The sequence below is a fragment of the Cetorhinus maximus genome, chromosome 11 (genome assembly GCF_964194155.1).
Source record: "Cetorhinus maximus chromosome 11, sCetMax3.hap1.1, whole genome shotgun sequence".
NCBI lineage: Eukaryota > Metazoa > Chordata > Chondrichthyes > Lamniformes > Cetorhinidae > Cetorhinus > Cetorhinus maximus.
In genome coordinates this window covers 123,711,483-123,739,373 of record NC_135889.1, presented here as the reverse complement: position 1 = coordinate 123,739,373, position 27,891 = coordinate 123,711,483, and the positions used below count along the sequence as shown (strand labels likewise).

Sequence of the window (27,891 nt, the reverse complement as noted above, 5' to 3'; positions counted from 1 at the left end):
TTCACACACACACTCATTCACACACGCACACACACACACATTCACACACACACACACATACACACATTCACACACACACATACATGCGCCTGCACACACACTCACACTTGCACACACAAACACACATAAGCACACTCACATGCACTTACGCTAAAAGACATACACACACACTCACATATACACACACGGTCTCGCATACACACACACACATACACATATACACACACTCACATATACATACATACTCACATACACACACACACTCACATATACACACACACTCACATATACAGACACACTCACATACACACACACTCACACATACACTCACATACACTCACATATACACACACACTCACATACACATACACTCATATATACACACATACACACTCACATATACACACACTCACATACACACACACTCACATACACACACACTCACATATACACACACTCACATACACACACTCACATACACACACATTCGCATATACACACACACTCACATATATACACACACTCACATACACACATACTCACATATACACACACACTCACATACACACACACTTACATATACACACACACACTCACATACACACACACTCACATACACACACACTCACATACACACTGCAGACACACATTCTCACACACACTAACACTCACACATAATCACAGAAACACACACAGAAAAGTGATAGTGAAACAGTTTCAAAATATTTATTTTAAACAAAGGCTAACATTTTGACATTGGTAAGTCTGTCAGAGGGAGAGGAATGGAGTTCTCATTAACACCAGCTAACTGGGAGCCTCCGAAATGAGTCAGGAACCTCCAATAGTTTGTCTTGTCTGGGTTACAGAGCAGCGATTGCTGGGATTGGCAATGCTGGGGGAGACTGGTCAGTTCAGCATTTCTCTTGTTTCTGAACATGGATGTAGGAACAGCGTGAGAGGGACAGAGAGAGTATCAGAGACACCAGGGAAAGATATAGAGGGAGAGAGATGGCGAATGAGTGAGATCAGATGACATCGACTCTGGCGAATGACTGATCCATTCCCAGACTGTTCTCCACGAAGACTTCGTACTTTCCTGCGTCGGCTACGGTGATGCTCTTGATTGTCAGAGTCGTGGTGTCTGCATCAATATCATAGAACAACCTGAGAGAGAGAGAGAGAGAGAGAGAGAGTTTCTGAACGAGGCTCCAGCTGTAAAATATATACTCCAGCCCATTCCTCCCACCCTTCCTCTCACATGTCCCCTGAGAGAGCCTGGAATCTTACAGCACAGCAAGAGGCCATTCAGCCCATAATGTCTGTGCCCGCTCTTTGAAGGAGCTATCCAATTAATCCCACTCTCTCCCCAGAGCCCTGTAAACTTTTCCCCCTTCAAGTGTTTATCCAATTCCCTATTGAAAGTTCCTATTGAATCTGCTTCCGCCGCCCTTTCAGGCAGCGCCTTCCAGATCTCAACATCTCGCTGTGTAAAAATAAAAATCTCCCCTCCTGGTATTTCTCACATTATTTTAAGGCCTTGCCAAAGTGCGGGGAAGACCTGGGGCCATTTGGAAGATGCCTTTTTTTATTCTTTCATGGCATCACTGGCAAGGCCAGCATTTGTTGCCCTTGAACTGAACTTGCTGGGCCATTGCAGAGGGGTAGTTAAGAGTCAACCCACATTGCTGGCCAGACAAGGTAAGGACAGCAGATTTCCTTCCCTAAAGGGCATTAGTGAATCAGATGGGTTTTAACAACAATCAGTGATAGTTGCCATGGTCACCATTACTGAGACTATCTTTATATTCCAGAGTTATTCATTGAATTTAAACTCCACCAGCTACCAGGGTGGGATTTGAACATGAGTTCATCGGGCATTAAGCTGGGCCTCTGGATTGCTAGCCCAATGACATTGCCACTACCCCACCATCTCCCTACCTCAAGGCAGAGCTCCCTGAGAGTTTACAAAGGAGTTGAGGAGATGACCATTGATGTAAGGGCACAGGCAGAAGACTCACCCTCCCGAACCTCCCTCTCCCACCCACCCCCCATCACAGGCTGAGACAGCACTTTGGAACTGGGCTCCAAATTCCTTTTTCCCACCTCCCGAGATTGAATTCTCTTTCACCAGCTCGGGTTATGGGATACAATAATGTTGTGGTTATGTTACTGGGCTAGTTATCTGGGTGGTTGTGGGCTAATAATCCAGAGAGTATGAGACCAAATCCCACCATAGCTTTGAGTTTGAGAATTGGCTTTGGGTTTTGCTATTGGTTAAAGTGACCATAAAACAGTTGGATTGTCATAAAAACCCACCTGGTTTACAAACTTCTCTTTAGGTGAGTAAAACGTCTATCCTTTGACCTAGTCTGGTGTGTGTATGTGACTCTAGACGCACAGTAACATGGCTGAATCACAACCACCCTCCGAAATGTCCGAGCACGCCTCTCCATTGTACCAAGTGGATAGGAAAAGGCCACTGTGGGTGTACCCTCACCACAGGGACTGCAGCGGCTCAAGAAGGTGGCTCAGCACCAACCTTTCAGGGGTAGGCCATTAGGGATGGGCAATAAATGCTGGCCCAGCCAGCAACACTCAGATCCTGTGAATGAATAAATGAATGGGGGAAAACATGCCCCAGCGAGTTGTATCAAGCCTGCAACCAGAAGACAACCATGGATTTGGAGGAGGCCATTCGGCCCCTTGAGCCTGCTGTGCCATTCAGCAAGATCATGGCTGATCTTCTCCATCAACTCCACTCCCCTGCACTACTCCTATCCCTTGAGTTTCTCCATAGCTCAGGAGATGATGGGGGGGAAGATGGTGGCATCACTGGGCTAATAATCCAGAAAAGGCTCTGGGGGACAGGGTTCAAATCCAACCACGGCAACTGGTGGGATTTAAATTCAATTAATAAATGCATCTTAAACATTAACGGTGACCATGAAACTGTCATCGATTGTTGTGAAAACCCATCTGGTTCACTAATGTCCCTTTAGAGAAGGAAATCTGCCACCCTTACCTGGTCTGACCTACACGGGACTCCAGACCCCACAGCAATGTGGTTGATACTTTACTGTCCTCTGCATTGGCTGAGCAAGACCCTCAGGTCAAAGGTCATTGGGAAAGGCAACAAGTGCCTAGTGAGCGATGCCCAAATCCACCAGCTGGTGGATGGACGATAAATCGTCAATGATGCCCACGTTCCTCAGAATGAAATAAAAAATCTATGTCAGCCCTTTTTAAGTCTTGACTCTGAGCTCCCATTGGAAAGCAGTCTGCCCTGCCCCAGAGATCCCCACTATCCTCCGGGCCTCCAGCGTCAGGTGCTGTTACCTGTCATCTTCGTCGACATCCTTGCCGTCCTTGGCCCATCCCACGTCAGGCTCCGGCTCCCCGCTAATGTATGCGACCAGCTTGACCGTCTGGCCTGCTTTCACCTTCACACTGTCAGGCCCCTTCTTAATCTTACCCGGAACTGGAACGAGATGAACAGGGTGAGAGCGACAGGCGCGGAGGTCACAAGGTCAGCTGGTGGAGAGCTACCTTCAGAGCCGGGGGGGCCAAACCAAGAGACCCTCGCAGGGGATGGACACAGTCATCTCCAGAGATCTATGGAATCACAGCAACTACAGCACAGATGGCCACAGACTGCAGCGGCTCGAGAAGGCAGCTCACCACCACCTTCTCAAGGGCAACTAGGGATGGACAATAAATGCTGGGCCCAGCCAGCGACACCCACATCCCGTCAAATTAATTAAAAAATTCACTCATCTCATCATGACTGTACCAGCTCTTTTAAAGGGTTATCCATCAATCTCATCAACATCCTGGGGGTTACCACTGACCAGAAACTGAACTGGACTAGCCATATAAATACTGTGGCTACAAGAGCAGGTCAGAGGCTGGGAATCCTGCAGTGAGTAACTCACCTCCTGACTCCCCAAAGCCTGTCCACCATCTACAAGGCACAGGTCAGGAGTGTGATGGAATACTCCCCACTTGCCTGGATGAGTGCAGCTCCCACAACACTCAAGAAGCTCGACACCATCCAGGACAAAGCAGCCCCCTTGATTGGCACCACATCCACAAACATTCACTCCCTCCACCACCGACACACAGTAGCAGCAATGTGTGTACCATCTACAAGATGCACTGCAGGAATCACCAAGGCTCCTTCGACAGCACCTTCCAAACCCACGACCGCTACCATCTAGAAGGACAAGGGCAGCAGGGGAGTGGGGGAGGTGAGGAGTCCCACGGTTTGAGGGGAGTGAGGGAGGGACAGGGGGGTCTCACAGTTTGAGGGGAGTGGGGGAGGGTCCCACAGTTTGAGGGGAGTGGGGGAGGGTGCCTCAGTTTGAGGGGAGTGAGGGTGAGGGAGGGTGCCTCAGTTTGAGGATTCTGATAAAGACGGGTTCGAGTTGGAGATGTTTTGTTTTGAATGCAGAGTGTAGGAGACAGAAAGGGCAGAAAATAAGACTTGCATTTCTATAGCACCTTTCACCACCTCAGGGCTTCCCAAAGCGCTTTCCTACTTTTGAAGTTCGGTCTCTGTTGTAATTAGCTGATTTGTGCACAGCAAGCTCCCACAAACAGCAACGTGACGATGAGTGGATAACGTAAGGGCCCAATATTACCCGGGACACTGGGGAGACCTCCCCGCTCTCCTTCAAACAGTGGCCTTGGGGTCTTTGAGGTCCATCTGAGAGGGAAGAGGGGGCCTAGGTTTAATCTGAAAGCTGGCCCCTTGGCAGTGTAGCCCTCCTTCAGTACTGCACTGGGAATGTTGCTAGCCTGGATTATGGGCTCACACCTCAGGAATGGGCCTCGGACCCGGGATCACCGCTTGCGAGTTGCGTGCGGGATGAGGGGCTCTGGAGCTCTGAAGGGACAAGAGGGGAAAGGTTCAGGGGATTTTCGATAGGTTGGTGCAGAGACGAGATGGGTGACGACATTTGGGAATGCAAAGCAGAGAGCACAGAGAGAGGCAGAATCTCTTTACCTTCAATGATGATCTTTGCAGAATCAAAAGCTTCTCCGAAGGTGTTGCTGATGGAGATAGAGTATTTTCCCAGGTCGGAAAGTGTCCCGTCCCTAACCACCAGCGCTACAACATCAGGGTCCTCAAATGTGTAGCGATACTTGGGTCCATCCTTCAGCTCCTGACCATCCTTGAACCAGCGGATGAGGGGGTCGGGGAAGGCGCTGACCCTGCAGTCCAACCTGGCTGCACTGCCTTCAATCAGCACCACGTCTTTCAGCTCCTTCAGGATCCTGGGAGGCCCCTTCTCCCTCAGCTCCTGACGGGATCTGGAGGGGAGGGGAGATAGGAGGGATGAAGTTGTTGGAGCAAGGAGAAGGGCGACTGTTGTATACAAAAGCACTGTCGCCTCAAACATAGAACCAGGGAAAAGTTACAGCATAGAAGGAGGCCATTTGGCCCATCTTGTCCATGCCAGCCCAAGGACACCCAGGTGCCCTTTCTAATCCCACCTTCCTGCACCCGGCCCATAGCCCTGCAGCTTAAAGCACTTAAGGTGCAGATCCAGGTACTTTTTAAAAGAGTTTAGAGTTTCTGCCTCTACCACCAACTTAGGCAGCAAATTCCAGACACTCACTACCCTCTGCGTAAAAAAGTTCATCCTCATGTCCCCCCTACACCTTCTGCCCTCCCAGTCACTCACTCATGCACACTCACCATCCTGACTTGGAAATATATCACCGTTCCTTCACTGTCGCTGGGTCAAAATCCTGGAACTCCCTCCCTAACAGCACTGTGGGTGTACCTACACCACATGGACTGCAGCGGCTCAAGAAGGCAGCTCACCCACCACCTTCTCAAGAGCAACTAGGGATGGGCAATAAATGCTGGGCCCAGCCAGCGAAGCCCACGTCTTCAGAATGGTATATGTGTGATATAATTTACCACTTCACTCTCAATCCCAGCCTCAATCCCAGCCGGTTTATACTGGATGGGACTGTGACCCTAGCTGAACCCACAATGTAATTCCTCAGCCACAGAGAGGAGACTGATGAGGTCATCGAGCTCCACTGTGATTGGTTGGGGTTCTGGGATCTGCTCTCATGTTTTGGGATTAAATTAACTCAATTCCACCAATCACGTCCTTCTCCACTGAAGCCTCCTTGGCCAGGAGTGTTGGAATTCCTTTTGCCTATCCCCTTCCCTCACACTCAATCCTCCCCCCTCGACTGTCTCTCTGCTTCTCCCCCCCACCCCCATTAACCCTTTGGCATTCCTGCATTCTGCTCTGTGGAGCACAGGAACAGGAGGAGGCCATTCAGCCCTTCTATACTGTGCTGATGTTTAATCAGACCACGGCTGATGTTTTGGAGGAGAGGATTCCATGTTCCTGCTATTCTTTCCATGAAGAAGGTCTTCCCGATGTCATTCACTCCTGAATCGCTCAGCTCGAATTAAATAGTCACAACAGTTAGGGTCAGGTGTGAAGGGAGGGTATTCGTTCCAATCGGAGTCCTTGTGGCAAAGTGACAGAGTGGAGTCGAAATCTGTGATTATGAAACAGCATCTGATTGGTTTGTTTGAGCTGTTGTCAAGGTGATGGGAAGAGTTTCATTCTCCATCTTTGCTGACCTTGTGAAAAGCTTGTCTGGGTCCAGAGCAATATCAGTGTTTAGTTACACCACACAGGGGCAAACCCAGAGTGTGGGACACAGTGACCACTGAGTAACCAGTGAGTGATCACTGATCGACAACATACTGACCACTCTCTGACCCCCACCCTTTGATCCCACTCTCTGACCCCATTTACTGACCCCACTCACTGACCCCACACAGTAACCCCACTCACTGACCCCACACAGTATCCCCACTCATTCACCCCACTCACTGACCCCACACTCTGACCCCACACTCTGACCCCACTCAGAATCACAGAATCTCACAGTGCAGAAGAGGCCCTTCGGCCCATCGAGTCTGTACTGACACATGAGAAACACCTGACCTACCTACCTAATCCCATTTACCAGCACTTGGCCCATAGCCTTGAATGTTATAAGACTCATAAGACCATAAGACATAGGAGCAGAAATTAGGCCATTCAGCCCATCGAGTCTGCTCTGCCATTCAATCATGGCTGATAAGTTTCTCAACCCCATTCTCCCGCCTTCTCCCCGTAACCTTTGATCCCCTTACCAATTAAGAACCTATCTATCTCGGTCTTAAATACACTCAATGACCTGGCCTCCACAGCCTTCTGTGGCAATGAATTCCATAGATTCACCACTCTCTGGATAAAGAAGTTTCTCCTCATCTCTGTTCTAAAAGATCTTCCCTTTACTCTGAGGCTGTGCCCTCGGGTCCTAGTCTCTCCTACTAATGGAAACATCTTCCCCACGTCCACTCTATCCAGGCCTTTCAGTATTCTGTAAGTTTCAATCAGATCCCCCCCCTCATCCTTCTAAACTCCATCGAGTATAGACCCAAAGTCCTCAAATGTTCCTCATAAGTTAAGCCTTTCATTCCTGGGATCATTCTCGTGAACCTCCTTTGGACCTTCTCCAGGGCCAGCACATCCTTCCTGAGATACGGGGCCCAAAATTGCTCACAATATTCTAAATGTGGTCTGACCAGAGCCTTATAAAGCCTCAGCAGCACATCCCTGCTTTTATATTCTAGCCCTCTCGAAATAAATGCCAACATTGCATTTGCCGTCCTAACTACCGACTCAACCTGGAAGTTAACCTTAAGAGAATCCTGGACTTGGACTCCCAAGTCCCTTTGCACTCCAGATTTCTGAATTCTCTCCCCATTTAGAAAATAGTCTATGCTTCTATTCTTCCTACCAAAGTGCATGACCTCACACTTCCCCACGTTGTATTCCATCTGCCACTTCTTTGCCCATTCTCCTAACCTGTCCAAATCCTTCTGCAGTCTCCCCGCCTCCTCAATACTACCTGTCCCTCCACCTATCTTTGTATCATCTGCAAACTTAGCCAAAATGCCCTCAGTTCCTTCATTTAGATCATTAATGTATAAAGTGAAAAGTTGTGGTCCCAACACTGACCCCTGCGGAACTCCACTAGTCACCGGCCGCCATCCTGGGAAGGACCCCCTTATCCCCACTCTCTGCCTCCTGCCAGACAGCCAATCTTCTATCCATGCTAGTAACTTGCCTCTAACACCATGGACTCTTATCTTAATGAGCGGCACTTTGTCAAAGGCCTTCTGGAAGTCCAAGTAGATAACGTCCATTGGCTCTCCTTTGTCTAACCTGCTCATTACCTCCTCAAAGAATTCTAACAGATTTGTCAGGCATGACCTGCCAAGTGCTCATCCAGGTACTTTTTAAAGGATGTGAGGCAACCCGCCCCCACCACCCTCCCAGGCAGCGCATTCCAGACCATCACCACCGTCTGGGTAAAAAAGTTTTTCCTCACATCCCACCTAAACCTCCTGCCCCTCACCTTGAACTTATGTCCCCTCATGACTGACCCTTCAACTAAGGGGAACAGCTGCTCCCTATCCACCCTGTCCATGCCCCTCATAATCTTGTACACCTCGGTCAGATCGCCCCACAGTCTTCACTGCTCCAAAGAAAACAACCCAAGTCTATCCAACCTCTCTTCATAACTTAAATGTTTCAACCCAGGCAACATCCTGGTGAATCTCCTCTGCACCCCCTCCAGTGCAATCACATCCTTCCTATAATGTGGCGACCAGAACTGCACACAGTACTCCAGCTGTGGCCTCACCAAGGTTCTATACAACTCCAACATGATCTCCCTACTTTTGTAATCTATGCCTCAATTGATAAAGGCAAGTGTCCCATATGCCTTCACCACCCCACTAACATGCCCCTCTGCCTTCAGAGATCTATGGACACGCATGCCAAAGTCCCTTTGTTCCTCAGAACTTCCTAGTGTCATGCCGTTCATTGAATACTCCCTTGTCAAGTCACTCCTTCCAAAGTGTATCACCTCACACTTTTCAGGGTTAAATTCCATCTGCCACTTATCTGCCCATTTGACCATCCCGTCTATATCTTCCTGTAGCCCAAAACACTCAACCTCACTGTTAACCACCCAACCAATCTTTGTGTCATCTGCAAAATTACAAATCCTACCCCCCACATAGTCATCTATGTCGTTTATATAAATGACGAACAATAGGGGACCCAGCAAAGATCCCTGTGGTACACCACTGGACACTGGCTTCCAGTCACTAAAGCATCCTTCTGTCATCACCCTCTGTCTCCTACAACTAAGCCAATTTTGAATCCACCTTATCAAATTACCCTGTATCCCATGTGCATTTGCCTTCTTTATAAGTCTCCCATGTGGGACCTTGTCAAAGGCTTTGCTGAAATCCATATAAACTACATCAACTGCACTGCCTTCATCTACACACCTGGCCATCTCCTCAAAAAATTCAATGAAATTTGTTAGGCATGACCTCCCTCTGACAAAGCCATGCTGATCCCTGATTAAACCTTGCCTCTCCAAGTGAAGATAGATTCTCTCCTTCAGAATTTTCTCCAATAGTTTCCCTACCACTGATGTGAGACTCACTGGCCTGTAGTTCCCTGGCTTATCTCTACAACCCTTCTTAAATAGCGGACCCACATTAGCTGTTCTCCAGTCCTCTGGCACCTCCCCCGTGGCCAGAGAGGAATTAAAAATTTGGGTCAGAGCCCCTGCGATCTCCTCCCTTGCCTCCCTCAGCAGTCTGGGACACAAATCATCCAGACCTGGAGATTTGTCCACTTTTAAGACTGCCAACACCTCCAATACCTTGTCATTCCCTATATCAATTTGCTTAAGAACCTCGCAGTCTCTCTCCCCGAGTTCCATACCTTCATCCACATTCTCTTGGGTGAAGACGGATGTGAAGTATTCATTCAACACTCTAGCGATGCCCTCTGGCTCCACCCATAGATTGCCCCCTTGGTCCCTTATGGGCCCTACTCTTTCCCTGGTTATCCTCTTCCTATTGATATACTTATAGAATATCTTGGGATTTTTTATTTATCTTTATGAGAGCTATCCTCTCTCACCGTGCCCTGCAGTACTCGCCAGCTGAGAGGTTTAAACAAAGGTTTCTGCCAATGCTGGTCCTTATCCAGGCTTGATGATATGTGCCTGAGCTATGAGTTATGAGTTATGCGCCACTCCATCCAAACCCTTAACACTATGTCTATCCCAATTAATGTTGGGAAAGTTGAAATCACCTAATACAATTACCCAATTGTTATTTTTTTACACACCTCCACAAATTGTGCACAAATTTGCTCCTCAATTTCCCACTAGCCATCTGGGGGTCTACAATAAACGCCTAACAATGTGGTTGCCCCTTTTTTATTCCTAAGCTCTACCTACAAAGCTTCATTCGATGCCCCCTCCAAGATATAATTTCTCCTTACTGCAGTAACTGAGTCCTTAATGTAACGCCTCCTCCTCTTTTACCCCCTCCCCTGTCTCGCCTGAAGATTCTATATCCCGGAATGTTGAGCTGCCAATCCTGCCCCTCCCTCAACCACGTCTCAGTGATGGCTACTATCCACATGTCAATCCTCACCCTTAACTCATCTGTTTTACCTGTAATACTCCTGGCATTAAAGTAGAGGCCATCCAGCCTTGCCTTACTCCCTTGAAACTTAACGCAGCTGTACTCCCTCTGACCTGATTGTTTTACTGTATTATGATGTGTCCCTATCCTGCTAACATTCTGTGTCCCCTCCCCCTGCCGAATTAGTTTAAACTCCTCCCAACAGCACTAGCAAACACGCCTGCAAGGATGTTAGTCCCGCTCTGGTTCAGATGTAGATCGTCCCGCTTGTACAGGTCCCACCTTCCCCAGAAACGGCCCCAGTGATTCAGGAATCTAATACCCTCCCTCCTGCACCAACTCTTAAGCCACGTATTCATCTGCACTATTCTCCTATTTCAGAGCTCACTAGCACGTGGCACTGGGGGTAATCCAGAGATTACAACCCGAGAGGTCTTGCTTTTCAGTCTACTTCCTAACTCCCTGAATTCTTGATGCAAGACCTCATCCCTCTTTCTACCTATGTCATTGGTACCAACATGTACCATGACCCCTGCCTTATCACCATCCCCCTTCAGGATGCCCTGCAGCTGTTCAGTGACATCCCGGACCCTGGCACCAGTGAGGTAACACACCATCCTGGAGTTACGTTGACGGCCACAGTAGCGCCTATCTGTTCCCCTGACAATAGAATCCCCTATTACTATTGCTCTTCCTCCCCTCCTCCCCTCCTGTACAGACAGGCTGCTTGTGGTGCCAGAAGCTTGGCTCTGTCTGCACTCCCTGGAGGAACCAGTGCCCTCATCAGCCTCCAAAATGGAATACTGATTTGCGGGCGGGACCCCAGGGGACTCCTGAACTACCTGACTGTTTCTCTTGGACTGCCTGGTGGTCACCCATTCCTTTCCTTCCTCAAGTCCCTTCATCTGCGGTGTGACCACCTCTCTAAACGTGCTATCCATGATGCTCTCAGACTTGCGGATGCTCCAGTGTCCCCAGCTGCCGATCCAGCTCTGAAACCCGAGCTTCCAGGAGCTGCAGCTGGACACACTTCCTGCACACATGCTGGTCCCGGGCACTGGAAATGTTCCCGGCTTCCCACATGGAGCACGAGGAGCACACCACAGCTTTGAGCTCTCCTGCCATGACTTATCCCTTTAAATTAGACCTTTTAAATCAATTACTCTAGGGCCCTTCTTTCCTGATCCTTGTTACTACAGAATATACAAACTATAAACCACAAAAAGACCTTAAACTATATAAGCAATAAAAGTAGTAAATACTTACCCGACCTTACCCACTACTTACCAGTCATTTCTCTCCCTTGTAGCCTCTACTGCTGCAGTAGGGCAAGACCATGCTCTGAAGATTTAAGAAGTTGGATAGCAAAGAAAAAATGCAAAGAGCACCTCTTCCCCTCTGCACTGAATTCCCACTGTGCACCAAATTGCCAATACCCACTCACTCTGGGTGTGTCTCACTCAGGATGAGGTCCCTCCCCTGCTCGTGTGCAAGTACACTCACTCTGACTGCACTCACTCTGACCCCACACTAACCCCACACTCTGACCCCGCTCACCGACCCCCACTCACACTGACCCCACTCGCCCTGACCCCCACTCACACTGACCCCCACACACTCTGACCCTACACTTTGACCCCACTCTCTGACCCCAGTCAGTGACCCATCTCGCTGCCCTCTCATTGCCCTCTCACTGCCCACCCACTGCCTAGTGGACAGACCCCGTATGAGTAGCCATGATCTCTCCCCATGTACCTGTGTCCTCGATAGGAAGCCTGGATTTTAATGGCTGCATCTTGTACTTTAGCATCTTTGATGTCGATGGTGCATCCCGGGGGAGGGGCAGCTTTCTTCGGTGCCGCTGTCTTCGACATCTGTCAACAACAACAACAACAACCTGACTGGCTGAGTGAGGGTGGGTGAGGGGGAGAAATAGGGGGTGTGTGTGGGGAAGGGGTGGGGGTGGGGGTGGGGGTGGGGGCGGGGGCAGGGGTGTGTGTGGGGAAGGGGTGGGGGTGGGGTTGGGGGTGGGGGAGGGGGTGGTGTTGGGGGTGGGGGCGGGGTTGGGGGTGGGGGAGGGGGTGGTGTTGGGTGTGGGGTTCGGGGTGGGGTGGGGGGTAGGAGTGGGGTTGAGGGTGGGGGGTGGGAGTGGGGTTGGGGATGGGGTGGGGGGTAGGAGTGGGGTTGAGGGTGGGGGGTGGGAGTGGGGTTGGGGGTGGGGTTGGGGGTGGGGGAGGGGTTGGGAGCGGGAGTGGGGGGTGGGTGTGGTGTTAGGGGTGGGGGAGGGGGTGGGGGAGGGGTGGGGGTGGGTGTGGGGGTGGGGGTGGTGTTGGGAGTGGAGGTGGGTGTGGCGGTGGGGGTGAGGGTGGGGTGGAGTAGGGAGTGGGAGCGGGGCAGGGGGGTGGGAGTGGGGTTGGGTGTGGGGGTGGGGGGTAGGAGTGGGGTTGAGGGTGGGGGGTGGGAGTGGGGTTGGGGGTGGGGTTGGGGGTGGGGGAGGCGGTGGGGGAAGGGGTGGGGTTGGGGGTGGGGGAGGGGGTGGGAGTGGGGGTGGGGGGTGGATGTGGGGGTGGGTGTGGTGTTGGGGGTGGGGGTGGGGGAGGGGGTGGGGGTGGGGGAGGCAGTGGGGGAGGGGGTGGGTGTGGGTGTGGGTGTGGTGTTGGGGGTGGGGGTGGGGGAGGGGGTGGGGGTGGGTGTGGGGGTGGGAGTGGGTGTGGGGGTGGGGGTGTGAGTGGGGGAGGGGGTGGGGGTGGGGGTGGGGGAGGGGGTGGGTGTGGGGGAGGAGGTGGGGGTGGGGGTGGGGGTGGGAGAGGGAGTGGGGTTGGGGGTGGGGGAGGGGGTGGGGGAGGGGGTGGGGTTGGATGTGGGGAGGGGGTGGGGGAGGGGGTGGGGGTGGGGGAGGGGGAGGGGGTGGGGGTGGGGGAGGGGGAGGGGGTGGGGGTGGTTGTGGGGGTGGGGGTGGAAGTGGGGGTGGGGGTGGGAGAGGGAGTGGGGTTGGGGGTGGGGGAGGGGGTGGGGGAGGGGGTGGGGTTGGATGTGGGGAGGGGGTGGGGGAGGGGGTGGGGGTGGGGGTGGGGGAGGGGGAGGGGGTGGGGGTGGTTGTGGGGGTGGGGGTGGAAGTGGGGGTGGGGGTGGGAGAGGGAGTGGGGTTGGGGGTGGGGAGGGGGTGGGGGAGGGGGTGGGAGAGGGAGTGGGGTTGGGGGTGGGGGAGGGGGTGGGGGAGGGGGTGGGGTTGGGTGTGGGGAGGGGGTGGGGGAGGGGGTGGGGGTGGGGGTGGGGGAGGGGGTGGGGGTGGTGGAGGGTGTGGGGTTGGGGGTGGGGGAGGGGGTGGGGGTGGGGGTGGGGGAGGGGGTGGGGGTAGTGGAGGGGGTGGGGTTGGGGGTGGGGGCCTGTTGGATGCTGAGTCGAATGACGACCCGGCGTGTGGTTTAAAAATGGCCCAGGAGCCACGGTAAAACACATCTTCAGTGCTGAAGACCAGAGCTATGGTCTCAAACGCGGCTGGAGATGCCAGGCAGGAGGGCACGTCAGGTGGGCACTCGGACCCCCCACCCGGTTTTCAGACGAGTGCCTTGCAATCCTCCTGGAGGGAGGGACACCCTCGCCCCCAGAGATGAAAGGAGGAGGTCACTGCACCAGACATAAAGAGCTCGGGATCCCTGTGCAGCCGTCACGATGGGGTGTGGCAGACATGGGTGCAGTGCCCCAAAAGGTTTAATGACCTGCTGTGCTCAGGAAGGGTGAGTACCGTGTTGGCGTGGGTCAGTGTGGTGAAGTGTTAAGGTCTGACCGTCCCTGCCTAGAGCTCCGGGGTGTTAGAGTCTGAGTGCCGACTGTCAATGCCGTCGGAGCTGGCCAAGGGGGTGAGCCCTGGCTGCAGGTACTGAGTGTCTTACGGCTCGAGGGCCACGACTCGGATGTGCCCTGTGAGGTGTTCCTCAGCTGGGGTTGGCCAGGCTGCAATGGGGCTGCAGGTAGAGAGTGGACTCATCATTGCTCCTCTGTCCTTTCAGGAGAAGATGAGCCATAACAACATTGAGAGGTCACAGACAGGCGGAAGCCCCGCTAGCCTCCTAATCCTGACCAGATACGAGCAGGAAGCCTCGGAGCTGGAGAGGCGCCACACACCTCGGTCCCTGGAGGTTCCCGAGGTCTGGCTCCACACCCTCAGTGTTCTCCTCACCAGCTCCTCTACTGACTCACCACTGGATCCATCCTCTGTGGCCTGTGGAGCTACCTCAAGATCCTCTTCCTCCAGTGGGTCACCCCTTGTCAGTGTCAGATTGTGGAGAGCGCAGCAGCAAACACTATCAGTGACACACGATCTGGGGGGTATTGGAGTGCACCCCCTGAAGAGTCCAGGCATTGGAAATGCATCTTCAGAAGACCAATGGCTCTCTCTATCACTGCCCTTGTGGAGGCATGACTCCTATTGTGCCGCTGCTCAGCCTCTGTTCTTGGATGGTGGAGACGCGTCATGAGCCACCTTCTGAGGGGATAGCCCTTGTCACCCAGCAGCCAATCATCCAGCCGGGCTGGAGCACTGAAGAGCCCCGGCACCTGGGAGTGTCTGAGGATGTTGGCATCGTGGGAGCTGCCTGGGTACCTTGCACAGACTTGTAGAATCTGCATCCTGTGATCACACACTATCTGCACGTTCATGGAGTGGAAGCCCTTCCTGTTGACGAAGGCACCGGGCTCACCTGCTGGCGCCTTGATGGCCACATGTGTACAGTCTATAGCACCCTGGACACGGGGGAAGCCAGCAATGGCCGCAAAGCCTCTGGCTCACTCAGCCTGGCTGGCCTCGTCCATACGGTAAAGAATAAAGGTCAGTGCCCGCCTGATAGAGCTTCTGTCACAAACTTGACACAACTGTGGACAGATTGGGAGACTCCACACGGAGACTCCACTCAGATCCCCCACTGAGCCTTGGAAAAAGCTGGAGGCATAGAAGTTGACGGCCGCTGTGACCTTCAGAGCCACTGGTATGGGATGTCCACCCACACAGTTGGAGCTGATCTCAGGCCCGATCCTCTGACAGATGGAGGTCACTGTCTCCCTGGAGAGGCGGATCCTCCTTCGGCATTGCACCTCAGACATATTGAGGTAGCTGCATCACCGCCTGTAAACCCGGGCAGCAGGATAGTGGCATCTTCTGTGGCCCCTCCCACCCTGCACTACCTGCTGACCCTGTGCTCCTTGTGCCTGCGCCTCTCCTCCCACAGGTCCCTCCCCTGGAGGCTGGATAGGGACACCCGGCCTCCTCTCCCTTCTACCCCTCTCGTCCTCCTCAGAGGAGGTGCCCCCAGCGGAGACCCCAATCCCCATTCCCAGGGTAAGGGAAGGCTGTCTGATACCTGGACGGGTTCACATGGCCTGAATCCACCGGGGGCCTTGGAGACACCAAGGAGCCTGAAATGAAGCCTGGAAATGCCAAGAATGAAGTTCAGAACTGAGATGAATCTGCCAAGTACCAATAAGCAACCAGCAGCAAACTATCTCCTAAACTCCTGAGTACCACAGGCAATGCTGCTGACCCTTTGTATCCCGCCCTTGGATGAGGTTTTGCAAAATATGGAGCTCAAAATCGCACAGGCAACGTAAAATTGGGTTCAGTTGGGTTTTCAATGGCCTTAAGAGGCTTTTTAATTGATGGCGGACACCGCTCTGTCTCTGGGGCGGGGCTCTGTCTCTGTGGGGGGGGCTCTGTATCTGGGGGGGGGGGCTCTGTATCTGGGGCGGGGCTCTGTCTCTGTGGGGGGGGCTCTGTCTCTGGGGGGGGGGGCTCTGTATCTGGGGCGGGGCTCTGTCTCTGTGGGGGGGGCTCTGTCTCTGGGGCGGGGCTCTGTCTCTGTGGGGGGGGCTCTGTATCTGGGGGGGGGGCTCTGTATCTGGGGCGGGGCTCTGTCTCTGTGGGGGGGGCTCTGTCTCTGGGGCGGGGCTCTGTCTCTGTGGGCGGGGCTCTGTATCTGGGGGGGGGGCTCTGTATCTGGGGCGGGGCTCTGTCTCTGTGGGGGGGGCTCTGTATCTGGGGGGGGGCTCTGTCTCTGGGGCGGGGCTCTGTCTCTGGGGCGGGGCTCTGTCTCTGGGGCGGGGCTCTGTCTCTGTGGGGGGGGCTCTGTCTCTGGGGGGGGGCCTCTGTCTCTGGGGGACACGGCTCTGTATCTGGGGGGGGGGGCACTGTCTCTTGGGGGGGGGGGGCTCTGTCTCTGGGGCGGGGCTCTGTCTCTGGGGGACATGGCTCTGACTCTGGGGGGCGGGGCTCTGATTCTGGGGGGTGGGGCTCTGACTCTGGGGGGCGGGGCCCTGACTGGGGGGCGCGGCTCTGACTCTGGGGGAGCTCTGTCGCTGGGGGGGGCTCTGTCTCTGGGGGGGCTCTGTCTCTGTGGGGGGGGCTCTGTCTCTGGGGGGTGCGGCTCTGACTCTGGGGGGGGGGCTCTGTCTCTGTGGGGGGGGCTCTGTCTCTGGGGGGGGGCTCTGTCTCTGGGGCGGGGCTCTGTCTCTGGGGCGGGGCTCTGTCTCTGTGGGGGGGGCTCTGTCTCTGGGGCGGGGCTCTGTCTCTGTGGGGGGGGCTCTGTCTCTGTGGGGGGGGCTCTGTCTCTGGGGCGGGGCTCTGTCTCTGTGGGGGGGGCTCTGTATCTGGGGGGGGGGCTCTGTCTCTGGGGCGGGGCTCTGTCTCTGTGGGGGGGGCTCTGTATCTGGGGGGGGCTCTGTCTCTGGGGGACATGGCTCTGTCTCTTGGGGGGGGCGGGGCTCTGTCTCTGGGGCGGGGCTCTGTCTCTGTGGGGGGGGGGCTCTGTCTCTTGGGGGGGGCGGGGCTCTGTCTCTGGGGCGGGGCTCTGTCTCTGTGGGGGGGGGCTCTGTCTCTTGGGGGGGGCGGGGCTCTGTCTCTGGGGCGGGGCTCTGTCTCTGGGGGGCGGGGCTCTGTCTCTGGGGCGGGGCTCTGTCTCTGGGGGGCGGGGCTCTGTCTCTGGGGCGGGGCTCTGACTCTGGGGGGCGGGGCTCTGACTCTGGGGGGCGGGGCTCTGTCTCTGGGGGTTGTGGCTCTGACTCTGGGGGGCGGGGCTCTGACTCTGGGGGGCGGGGCTCTGACTCTGGGGGGCGGGGCTCTGACTCTGGGGGGTGCCACTCTGACACTGGGGGGTGGGGCTATGACTCTGGGGGGCGGGGCTCTGTCTCTGGGGGGCACGGCTCTGACTCTGGGGGGGCGGGGCTCTGTCTCTGGGGGTCACGGCTCTGATTCTGGGGGGTGGGGCCCTGACTGGGGGGTGCGGCTCTGACTCTGGGGGGGGCTCTGTCTCTGGGGGGGGCTCTGTCTCTGGGGGGGGCTCTGTCTCTGGGGGGGCTCTGTCTCTGGGGGGGCTCTGTCTCTGGGGGGGCTCTGTCTCTGGGGGGTGCGGCTCTGTCTCTGGGGGGGCTCTGTCTCTGGGGGGGGCTCTGTCTCTGGGGGGGCTCTGTCTCTGGGGGGGGCTCTGTCTCTGGGGGGGCTCTGTCTCTGGGGGGTGCGGCTCTGTCTCTGGGGGGGCTCTGTCTCTGGGGGGGCTCTGTCTCTGGGGGGGCTCTGTCTCTGGGGGGTGCAGCTCTGTCTCTGGGGGGGCTCTGTCTCTGGGGGGGGCTCTGTCTCTGGGGGGCTCTGTCTCTGGGGGGGGCTCTGTCTCTGGGGGGGCTCTGTCTCTGGGGGGTGCGGCTCTGTCTCTGGGGGGGCTCTGTCTCTGGGGGGGCTCTGTCTCTGGGGGGGGCTCTGTCTCTGGGGGGGCTCTGTCTCTGGGGGGTGCAGCTCTGTCTCTGGGGGGGCTCTGTCTCTGGGGGGGCTCTGTCTCTGGGGGGTGCGGCTCTGTCTCTGGGGGGTGCGGCTCTGACTCTGGGGGGGCTCTGTCTCTGGGGGGGGCTCTGTCTCTGGGGGCGGCTCTGTCTCTGGGGGGGCTCTGTCTCTGGGGGGGGGGCTCTGTCTCTGGGGGGCGGGGCTCTGTCTCTGGGGGGTGGGCTCTGTCTCTGGGGGGTGCGGCTCTGACTCTGGGGGGGGCTCTGTCTTTGGGGGCGGGGCTCTGACTCTGGGGGGCGGGGCTCTGTCTCTGGGGGCGGGGCTCTGTCTCTGGGGGACACGGCTCTGTCTCTGGGGGTGCGGCTCTGACTCGGGGGGCGGGGTCTGTCTCTGGGGGCGGGGCTCTGTCTCTGGGGGGCGGGGCTCTGTCTCTGGGGCGGGGCTCTGACTCTGGGGGGCGGGGCTCTGACTCTGGGGGGCGCGGCTCTGTCTCTGGGGGGTGCGGCTCTGACTCGGGGGGCGGGGTCTGTCTCTGGGGGGCGGGGCTCTGTCTCTGGGGGGCGGGGCTCTGACTCCCGCCGACCTGAAGATTGCGCGTGTGCGGGATGACATCGGGATGCTCCCCCGATATCTTCTCGCACTGTTTTACCCCCGCTCGGGTCTGGCGCGCGCCCGCAAGGTGTAAAACTCTGCCCATATGTTGCAGCTCAGGAGGAGGTCACTCATCCCATTGTGTCAAAGCCATCTCTCTGCAGGAGAGTAACTCCAGGGCCCCAGTCCCCCTCCTTCTCCCCGTATCCTGCAAATCTCTCCCGACAGGTGTTCAGGCAATTCCTTTTTAAAACCCGCGATAAGTCTGCCTCCCCAACACCTTCTTTCCTCGTGTTGCCGTTACCACAAGTCGTTCGTATTCCTGACATCAGCCTCGGTCACAGCGGGACACTCCCAGGAGGCCGGTGAAAACGCTTTAGGAATGTCCTCGAATTGTCCCTGAAGAGGTCTAGAGGCCGACCAAATTGGAGAAGGCTCATTGGGGAGCAACCAACCCCATCGAGAGACTTCACCAGGAGCGTACGGAGGAGGAGTCGATGGAGTTTAGAAGGATGAGGGGGGATCTGATTGAAACTTACAGAATACTGAAAGGCCTGGATAGAGTGGACGTGGGGAAGATGTTTCCATTAGTAGGAGAGACTAGGACCCGAGGGCACAGCCTCAGAGTAAAGGGAAGATCTTTTAGAACAGAGATGAGGAGAAACTTCTTTAACCAGAGAGTGGTGAATCTATGGAATTCATTGCCACAGAAGGCTGTGGAGGCCAGGTCATTGAGCGTATTTAAGAGCGAGATAGATAGGTTCTTGATTGGTAAGGGGATCAAAGGTTATGGGGAGAAGGCGGGAGAATGGGGTTGAGAAACTTATCAGCCATGATTGAATGGCGGAGCAGACTGGATGGGCCGAATGGCCTAATTTCTGCTCCTAGGTCTTATGGTCTTAAGTCGAGGCTTCAGAGGGAGCACACAAATCTCCAAACAAGCCATCTACCCAACATCTTCAAACACCACCTGCCCCACATGTGGCAGAGTCTGCAGATCGCGCATTGGACTTGTCAGCCATCTGATAACCCATCGAGACGGAACGGGAGCAAATCACTCTCGAACACGGGCAACTGTCTAACAAGAAGGAGATACCCTCTGGTTCTCAATTCTTCCATCAATGGGGACAGTTTTCCCCTAGCCACACTGCCCAGATACCTCATGATTTTGAACACCTCTATTAAATCTCCTCTCAACCTTTCCCTCTCTAAGGAGAACAGATCTTCAGGGAAGTAAATCTGCCATCCTTACCTGGTCTGTCCCAGATTCACTAAATGTCGTTGAGTCTTCACTGCTCCCTGAAATGGCCCAGCATCGCCCAACTACACCACCCCCGCCCCATGCCCACAATATCACCAGCAACATTTTAATAATGTAAAGCCAACAGAAGTTGGATAATTTATTCAACTATTCCCCTCCCCCTCCAGCCCACCTGGCTCCCTTCGTGTCCGGTCTGTTACTGGGATGCTTCCTGCATCCAATGTGGCTATTCGACTATGGTGGTGTTTCACAGCTGAGCCAAGATCCAATCCTATCCTTTTGCACACATGATGGGGGTGTAAGCTGTGCAGCCTGAACTGAGTGGCTTGTTTGGCCATTTTAGGGGGGCAGTTAAGAGTCAACCACGTTGCTGTGGGTCTGGAGTCACATGTAGGCCAGACCAGGTAAGGACGGCAGATTTCCTTCCTTAAAGGATATTAGTGAACCAGATGGGTTTTTATGACGATCGATGGTAGTTGTCATGGTCACCATCACTGAGACTAGCTTTATGGAAACAACCAGCAGTTAAATGTTAAAACTAGGCCATTCGGCATTGCTGTGGGAGCCTATGGGATAGGGTTACAAAGCAGGGGCACAGGCTGGTTTCTCTTTGCCTTGTTAGCTCCCGGCTCCTCAAACACCAATCCGGAAAAGAGCAAGAGCCGATTCTGGATCTTTCCCAGTCCCTCACACCCCAACTACATCTCAGTGGAACAACAACATGCTGTACCGAGGTGGAAAAACACAATTTAGACAAAACCTAATCTCAAACAGTTACATCCTTCTACAACAACAATTTACGTTCGTATAGTTTTTTTTATTCATTGATGGGATGTGTCGCTGGCTGGGCCAGCGTTTACTGCCCATCCCCGATTGCCCTTGAGATGGTTGTGGTGAGCTGCCTTCTCGAACTGCTGCAGGCGTCTTTAAGACATCCAAAGACGCTTCACAGGAGGTGATATCAAACCAAATTTGTCACCAGACCACTCGCGGAGCTATTAGGACAGGCAACTAAAAACCTGCTCAAAGGGGTCGGTTTTAAGGAGCATTTTAAAGGAGTAGAGAGAGAGAGAGAGAGAGGCGGAGAGGTTTACGGAGGGAATTCCAGGGCTTAGCATCCCGGCAGCCAATCTACAGGGAAAAGGATGAGCGCAAGTTGAACAGCTTCAACATGTCTCTTGCCTCAGCAGCGCTTAAAGCCCTGGTTAGGCCACATTTGGAGGGCCGGCAGCAGTTTTGGGCACTGCACCTTAGGAAGGGTATACCGGGCGCAGAGGGAGCGCAATTTAAATTTACCGGGGTGATACCTGGTCCGGAGTTTTCTCACCCTGACGGAGCAGGAGCAACTGGGGGCACAGCCAAAAAAGCCCATCGATTTCCAGCGGGGACTGGACAAACCTGGGCGGTGAGCGGGGACTGGAAAGCCCCACCCCTGGACTGCAAGGGTTAAATCACGAGGAGAGGTTACACAGACTAGCCTTGCACTCCCTGGAACTTAGATGGTTAAGGGGTGACCTGTGCACATTTTTCAAGGTAATAAGGGGAATGGGTACGGTTAGGTAGAGAGAGACCATTCCCGCTGGTTGGGAGGGGGGCGGGGTGGTCTTGGACGAGGGGGCAGAGTCTAAAAATTAAAGCCAGAAGTTTTCAGCGATGAAATTAGGAAACATTTCTACGCACAAAGGGTGGGAGATTTTGGAACTCTCCGGCAAACGCCAATTGATGCTCGATCAATTGTTAATTTTAAATCTGAGGTTGATCGGTTTTTGTTATCCAGAGGTATTGAGGGATATGGGGTAAAGGTGGGTAGATGGAGTTAAGTCACAGTTCAGTCATGTTCTCACTGAATGGCAGAACAGGCTGGAGGGGCTGAATGGCCTCCTCCCTGTTACGGTGAGGGGGTTCTGGGGCTTTGATCGAGTCAATGAAGAGAAACCGGCAGGTGGGTCAGTAACCACTGGAGACAGATGGGAGGTAACCAATGAAGCAGGAGGGGAGATAAGGAGAATGTTTTTTTACGGCAAGTGTTCTGGAATATTCTGCCTGAAAGGGAGGTGGAAGCAGATTCCATTGTTGCTCTCAGAAAGGGGGATTGGATAAATAGTTGGAAAAGATAAAATTTGCAGGGATCTGGGCAAAGAGCAGGAGAGTGAGAGTTAATTGGATAGATCGTTCAAAGAGCCAGTACAGGCACAAGGGGCTGAATGGCCTCTTTCTGTGCAGTAAGATTCAATGAAACAGTTTGAAGTTTGGTCATTTGATTTCTTTCTTGCAAACAGGAAATTAGATGGTTTCTTAGAAATGTAACCTTCTACATGTGGCCCCGCCCCCGATACCTGCCCCGCCCCCGATTCACCCCCTCCCCGAATACCTGCCCCACCCCCGACACCTGCCCCGCCCCCGACACCTGCCCCGCCCCCGACACCTGCCCTGCCCCCGACACCTGCCCCGCCCCCGACACCTGCCCCGCCCCCGACACCTGCCCTGCCCCCGACACCTGCCCCGCCCCCGACACCTGCCCCACCCCCGATTCACCCCCACCCCCGACACCTGCCCCACCCCCGATCCACCCCCGATTCACCCCCTCCCCCGACACCTGCCCCACCCCCGATTCACCCCCTCCCCCAATACCTGCCCCACCCCTGATTCACCCCCTCCCCCGACACCTGCCCCACCCCCGATTCACCCCCTCCCCCAATACCTGCCCCACCCCTGATTCACCCCCTCCCCGACACCTGCCCCACCCCGATTCACACCCTCCCCCAATACCTGCCCCACCCCCGATTCACCCCCTCCCCCAATACCTGCCCCACCCCTGATTCACCCCCTCCCCCGACACCTGCCCCACCCCTGACTCACCCCCTCCCCGACACCTGCCCCACCCCCGATTCACCCCCTCCCCCGACACCTGCCCCGCCCCCGACACCTGCCTCCGACACCTGCCCCACCCCCGACACCTGCCCCGCCCCCGACACCTGCCCCACCACCGACACCTGCCCCGCCCCCGACACCTGCCCCACCTCCGACACCTGCCCCACCCCCGACAGCTGCCCCACCCCCGATTCACCCCCTCCCCCAATACCTGCCCCACCCCCGATTCACCCCCTCCCCCGACACCTGCCCCACCCCCGACACCTGCCCCACCCCCGATTCACCCCCTCCCCCGATACCTGCCCCACCCCTGATTCACCCCTTCCCCCAATACCTGCCCCACCCCCGATTCACCCCCTCCCCCAATACCTGCCCCACCCCCGATTCACCCCCTCCCCCAATACCTGCCCCGCCCTGATTCACCCCCTCCCCCGACACCTGCCCCACCCCTAACACCTGCCCCACCCCTAACACCTGCCCCACCCCGACACCTGCCCCACCCCCGACACCTACCCCACCCCAACACCTGCCCCACCCCCGATACCTGCCCCACCCCCGATTCACCCCCACCCCCGACACCTGCCCCACCCCCGATTCACCCCCTCCCCCGACACCTGCCCCACCCCCGATTCACCCCCTCCCCCAATACCTGCCCCACCCCCGATTCACCCCCTCCCCCAATACCTGCCCCACCCTGATTCACCCCCTCCCCCGACACCTGCCCCACCCCCGATTTACCCCCTCCCCCGACACCTGCCCCACCCCTGACACCTGCCCCTCCCCCGACACCTGCCCCACCCCCGATTCACCCCCTCCCCCGACACCTGCCCCACCCCCGATTCACCCCCTCCCCCGACACCTGCCCCACCCTGATTCACCCCCTCCCCCGACACCTGCCCCACCCCCGACACCTGCCCCACCCCCGTCACCTGCCCCACCCCCGATACCTGCCCCTCCCCCGATTCAACCTCTCTCCCGATACCTGCCCCACCCCCGACACCTGCTCCACCCCGACACCTGCCCCATCCCCGATTCACCCCCTCCCCCGCCACCTGCCCCACCCCCAATTCACCCCAACCCCCGACACCTGCCCCACTCCCGATTCACCCCCTCCCCTGATTCATCCCCTCCCCCGCCACCTGCCCCGCCCTGATTCACCCCCACCCCCGATACCTGCCCCATCCCTGACACCTGCCCCACCCTGATTCACCCCCTCCCCCGATACCTGCCCCTCCCCCGACACCTGCCCCACCCCGATTCACCCCCTCCCCCGATACCTGCCCCCACCCCATTCACCCCCTCCCCCGATACCTGCCCCCACCCCATTCACCCCCTCCCCCGATACCTGCCCCCACCCCATTCACCCCCTCCCGCAACACCTGCTCTGCCCTGCCCCACCCCCTCCCGCAACACCAGATCTCGACCCACAACTACACCCACCAACCCTCACCTCCCCCAATGCAATGAGCGCCCCAACAATCTGACAGGTCCCAGGTTTCTAAGAGACCAGCAACAGGGAGGAGAGATGAGCAGATGGGACAGAATTGGCAGATATTGGATTTGGGAGGCCATTCAGCCCATTTAACCCATTCTGCCATTCAGGTAGACCCTGGCAGGTCGACATATTAACCCCACCTTTCCTGCCTTTGTTCTGTGTCCCTCAATACGCTTACCTTCCAAAAATCGTTCAATCTCAGTCTCGAAATTGAACCCCAGCCTCAGTAGCTTATTTGAGTGGGGGTGGGGGGGTGGTGAGTTCCAGATTCCCACCCACCTTGGTGTGAAGAAGTGCTTCCCGACATCACCCCTGATCGGCCTGACGCGAATTTTAAAGTTCTGTCCCCTTGATCTGGAAATCACCCCCCACCCCCACCCCCCACCCCCACCACCAGAGGTAACAATTTCTCTCGATCGATTCTCTCCAGTATGTTGAATAACTGGGATCAGCTCCCTCCTCAACCTCTTAAACTCCAGGGAAAGAAAGCATTGCGTGTGAACACTCCTCATAATTTAACCTGTTCAGGCCCTGACGTGCTCTAACATCGGAGATTAGAACAGAACGCCAGGCCGCTCCACTCCTAAACCCCGATATCAGAATTGTAACACTTCAGACAAGTGTTGGGACTGTTGCATTTCCCCCCTCCCACCCCAGAGTTCGAGACGCTACCACAGCACAGGCACCATTCTCTTTACAAGTGCCTTGCTGGGCCACTCCAGAGGGCAGCAGAAACTCAGCCCCGCTGGGGTGGGACAGGAGACACAAGAACATAGGGGCAGGCCCCAGCCACTCGGCCCCTCAATGCTATGCCATTCAATAAGATGATCTTCTACTTCAGTTCCACCTTCTTGGACTATCCCCGTTTCCCTTAATCCCCTTAGCACCCAAAGACCTATCAACCTCCGTCCTGAACACACTGAATGACTGAGCATCCGCTGCTCTCTGGGGCTGGAGAATTCCAAAGATTCACAACCCTTTGAAAGAAGGAATTCCTCCACATCTCCACCTTAAACGGGACACCCCTTATTGTAAAATTGTGCCCCCTAGTTTTACATTTGTTAATGCCCCTCAGAATCATATGAATCATATCGATTTCAATAAGATCACCTCTCATCCTTCTGAACTCCAATGTGTACAGGCCCAACCTGCTCAACCTTTCCTCATAAGACAAACCTCTCATCCTGGGAATCAACCAACTCAACCTTCTCTGAATTGCTTCCATTGCAAGTATATCCCTCCTTAATAAGGAGACTAAAACTGTAGAGTGCTCCAGGTATGGTCTCACCCATGCCCTGTACAGATGCAGCAAGACGCCCCAGCTTTTATATTCCATCCCCCTTTGCAATAAAGGACAACATTCCATTTACCTCCCTAATCATTTGCTGTACCTGCAGACTAACTTTTTGTGATTCATGTACCAGGACACCCAGGTCCCTCTGTACTACAGCACTCTGCAATCTCTCTCTATTTAAATAATGTTCTGCTTTCCTAATCTCCCTGTCAAAGAATACAACCTCACATTGTCCCACATTATACTCCATCTGCCAAACTTTTGCCCACTCACTTAACTTGTCTGTATCTCTTTGCAGACTCTTTGTATCCTCCTCACAACTTGCTTTCCTAACTGTCTTCATATCATCAGCAAATTTGGCTATAGTCCCTTCATCCAAGTCATTAAAACAGATTGTAAATAGCTGGGCTGCAGCACTGATCCCTGTGGCACTCCACTAATTACAGTTTGCCATCCTGAAAATGCCCCATTTATCCCAGCTCTCTGTTTCCTGTTAGTTAGCCAGTCCTCAAACCATGCTAATATATCACCCCCAATATCATAAGCTCTTATCTTGTCCAGTAACCTATATGTGGCACCTTATCAAAAGCCTTTTGCAAATCTAAATACACTACATCTACTAGTTCCCCTTTATCCACTCTGCTTGTTACATCCTCAAAGAACTCTAATAAATTTGTAAAACATGATTTCCCTTTCACAACACTATGTTGACTCTACCCAATTGTATTATAGTTTTCTAAATGCCTTGCTACTAACCCCTTAATTATGGATTCTAGCATTTTCCCAATGATGATATTAGGCTAACTAGCCTATATAGCTTCCTGAGTCTATCTCCCTCCTTCCTTGTATAATAGTGTTACATGTGCAGTTTTCCAATCCACTGGGACCTTTCCAGAATCTAGGGAATTTTGGTAGATCACAACCAATGCATCCACTATCTCTGAAGCCGCTTCCTTTAAGACTCCAGGACTCAGGCCATCAGGTCCTGGTTGATTTGTCAGCCTTTAGTCCCATTAGTTTTCCAATGACATTTTCTCTGGTGACCGTGATTATTTTAAGTTCCTCCCTTCCCTTTGCCTCTTGATTTTCTACTGCCCTTGGGGCATTTTTGTGTCATTATCCATGACAATACCTTAGCCAGGTTCTCCACGGAGGAACTGACGGTGACAGGAAGCAGTGAAGAGCGGTGGCCTCACGATTATTCAATGGTAATAGTTAAAGCAAGCAAGCCTACCGAGGATGACTCTTTAAAGGCAAGGGATAACCAATGAACCCGTGTGACTTTCCACCGATTGACAGGTTACTGGTTAGCAGGCTATGGAGACTAACTTGTTCACTGACTCCTCTCTCCACTCCCACACTTCACTAAAGGTGACTGGACTTGGGGTTTGAATTGGGACGGTGTGAAGAGAATTTTCACTTTGTCACTTACCCTGGTGAGACACTGAGTCCTCCCTCAGGCAGCCACGTCCTTTACGTGTTTATTATAAAACAGGACAGAAAAAAAACCTCCTGAATCTAAATTCTTGAAAAGCGCCAGTGAGTCCGACAACCAGTTGCCAAAGGGAGAGGCCACCTTATAAACGTGTGTCAGGCAGAGGGAGGGGGATGAGAGGGAGTGGAGAGGGAGAGGGGAAAGGGGCTGAGCCGGAATGCGATGGCCCTCCCATCTCGACATTCCTTGAGACAGTTACCTTCTTAGGAGCAGGTCTCTGAGCACCTTGAGTGCTCATTATGTGAATTCCCCATTGACTTACAGTTGGACCTTTCTCATCCCTTATATAGTGCTTAGTCCAGGGGTCTCATGAGGGAATCTGGGTCTAAATGTGGAATCTGTGCTGTGTAATCAAATGCCTGAAGTGCTTAATTAATACTGAGAGAAACTTAAAATGTCCCCTGTGACATTGCAACAGATGGTTAATATTCTCAAGGCTTCGCAATCGGTTTGGTGTTACTGCCTGAGTCCTACTGACATCAAGACATCTTGAGAGAGTCTGAGCTTCTCTCCCTCTGCTCCGACTTCATCCAGGGAAGAGGGAGGAGGGGAAGGAGAGGGAGCGGAAAGGGA

General features: G+C 54.7%; 1 protein-coding gene across 1 annotated transcript; it reads right to left on the bottom strand.

Moving 5' to 3' along the window:
• Positions 1-705: 705 nt before the first annotated feature.
• Positions 706-12,423, bottom strand: LOC144686322 (SPEG neighbor protein-like). The gene is made up of 4 exons (XM_078551404.1): positions 12,305-12,423; positions 5,006-5,313; positions 3,337-3,478; positions 706-1,164 (listed from the first exon to the last, which is right to left on the bottom strand). Exons 1-4 carry the CDS (start codon positions 12,421-12,423, stop codon positions 1,026-1,028), a joined length of 708 nt encoding a protein of 235 aa, XP_078407530.1. The 3' UTR covers positions 706-1,025.
• Between the last annotated feature and the right edge of the window lie 15,468 nt (positions 12,424-27,891).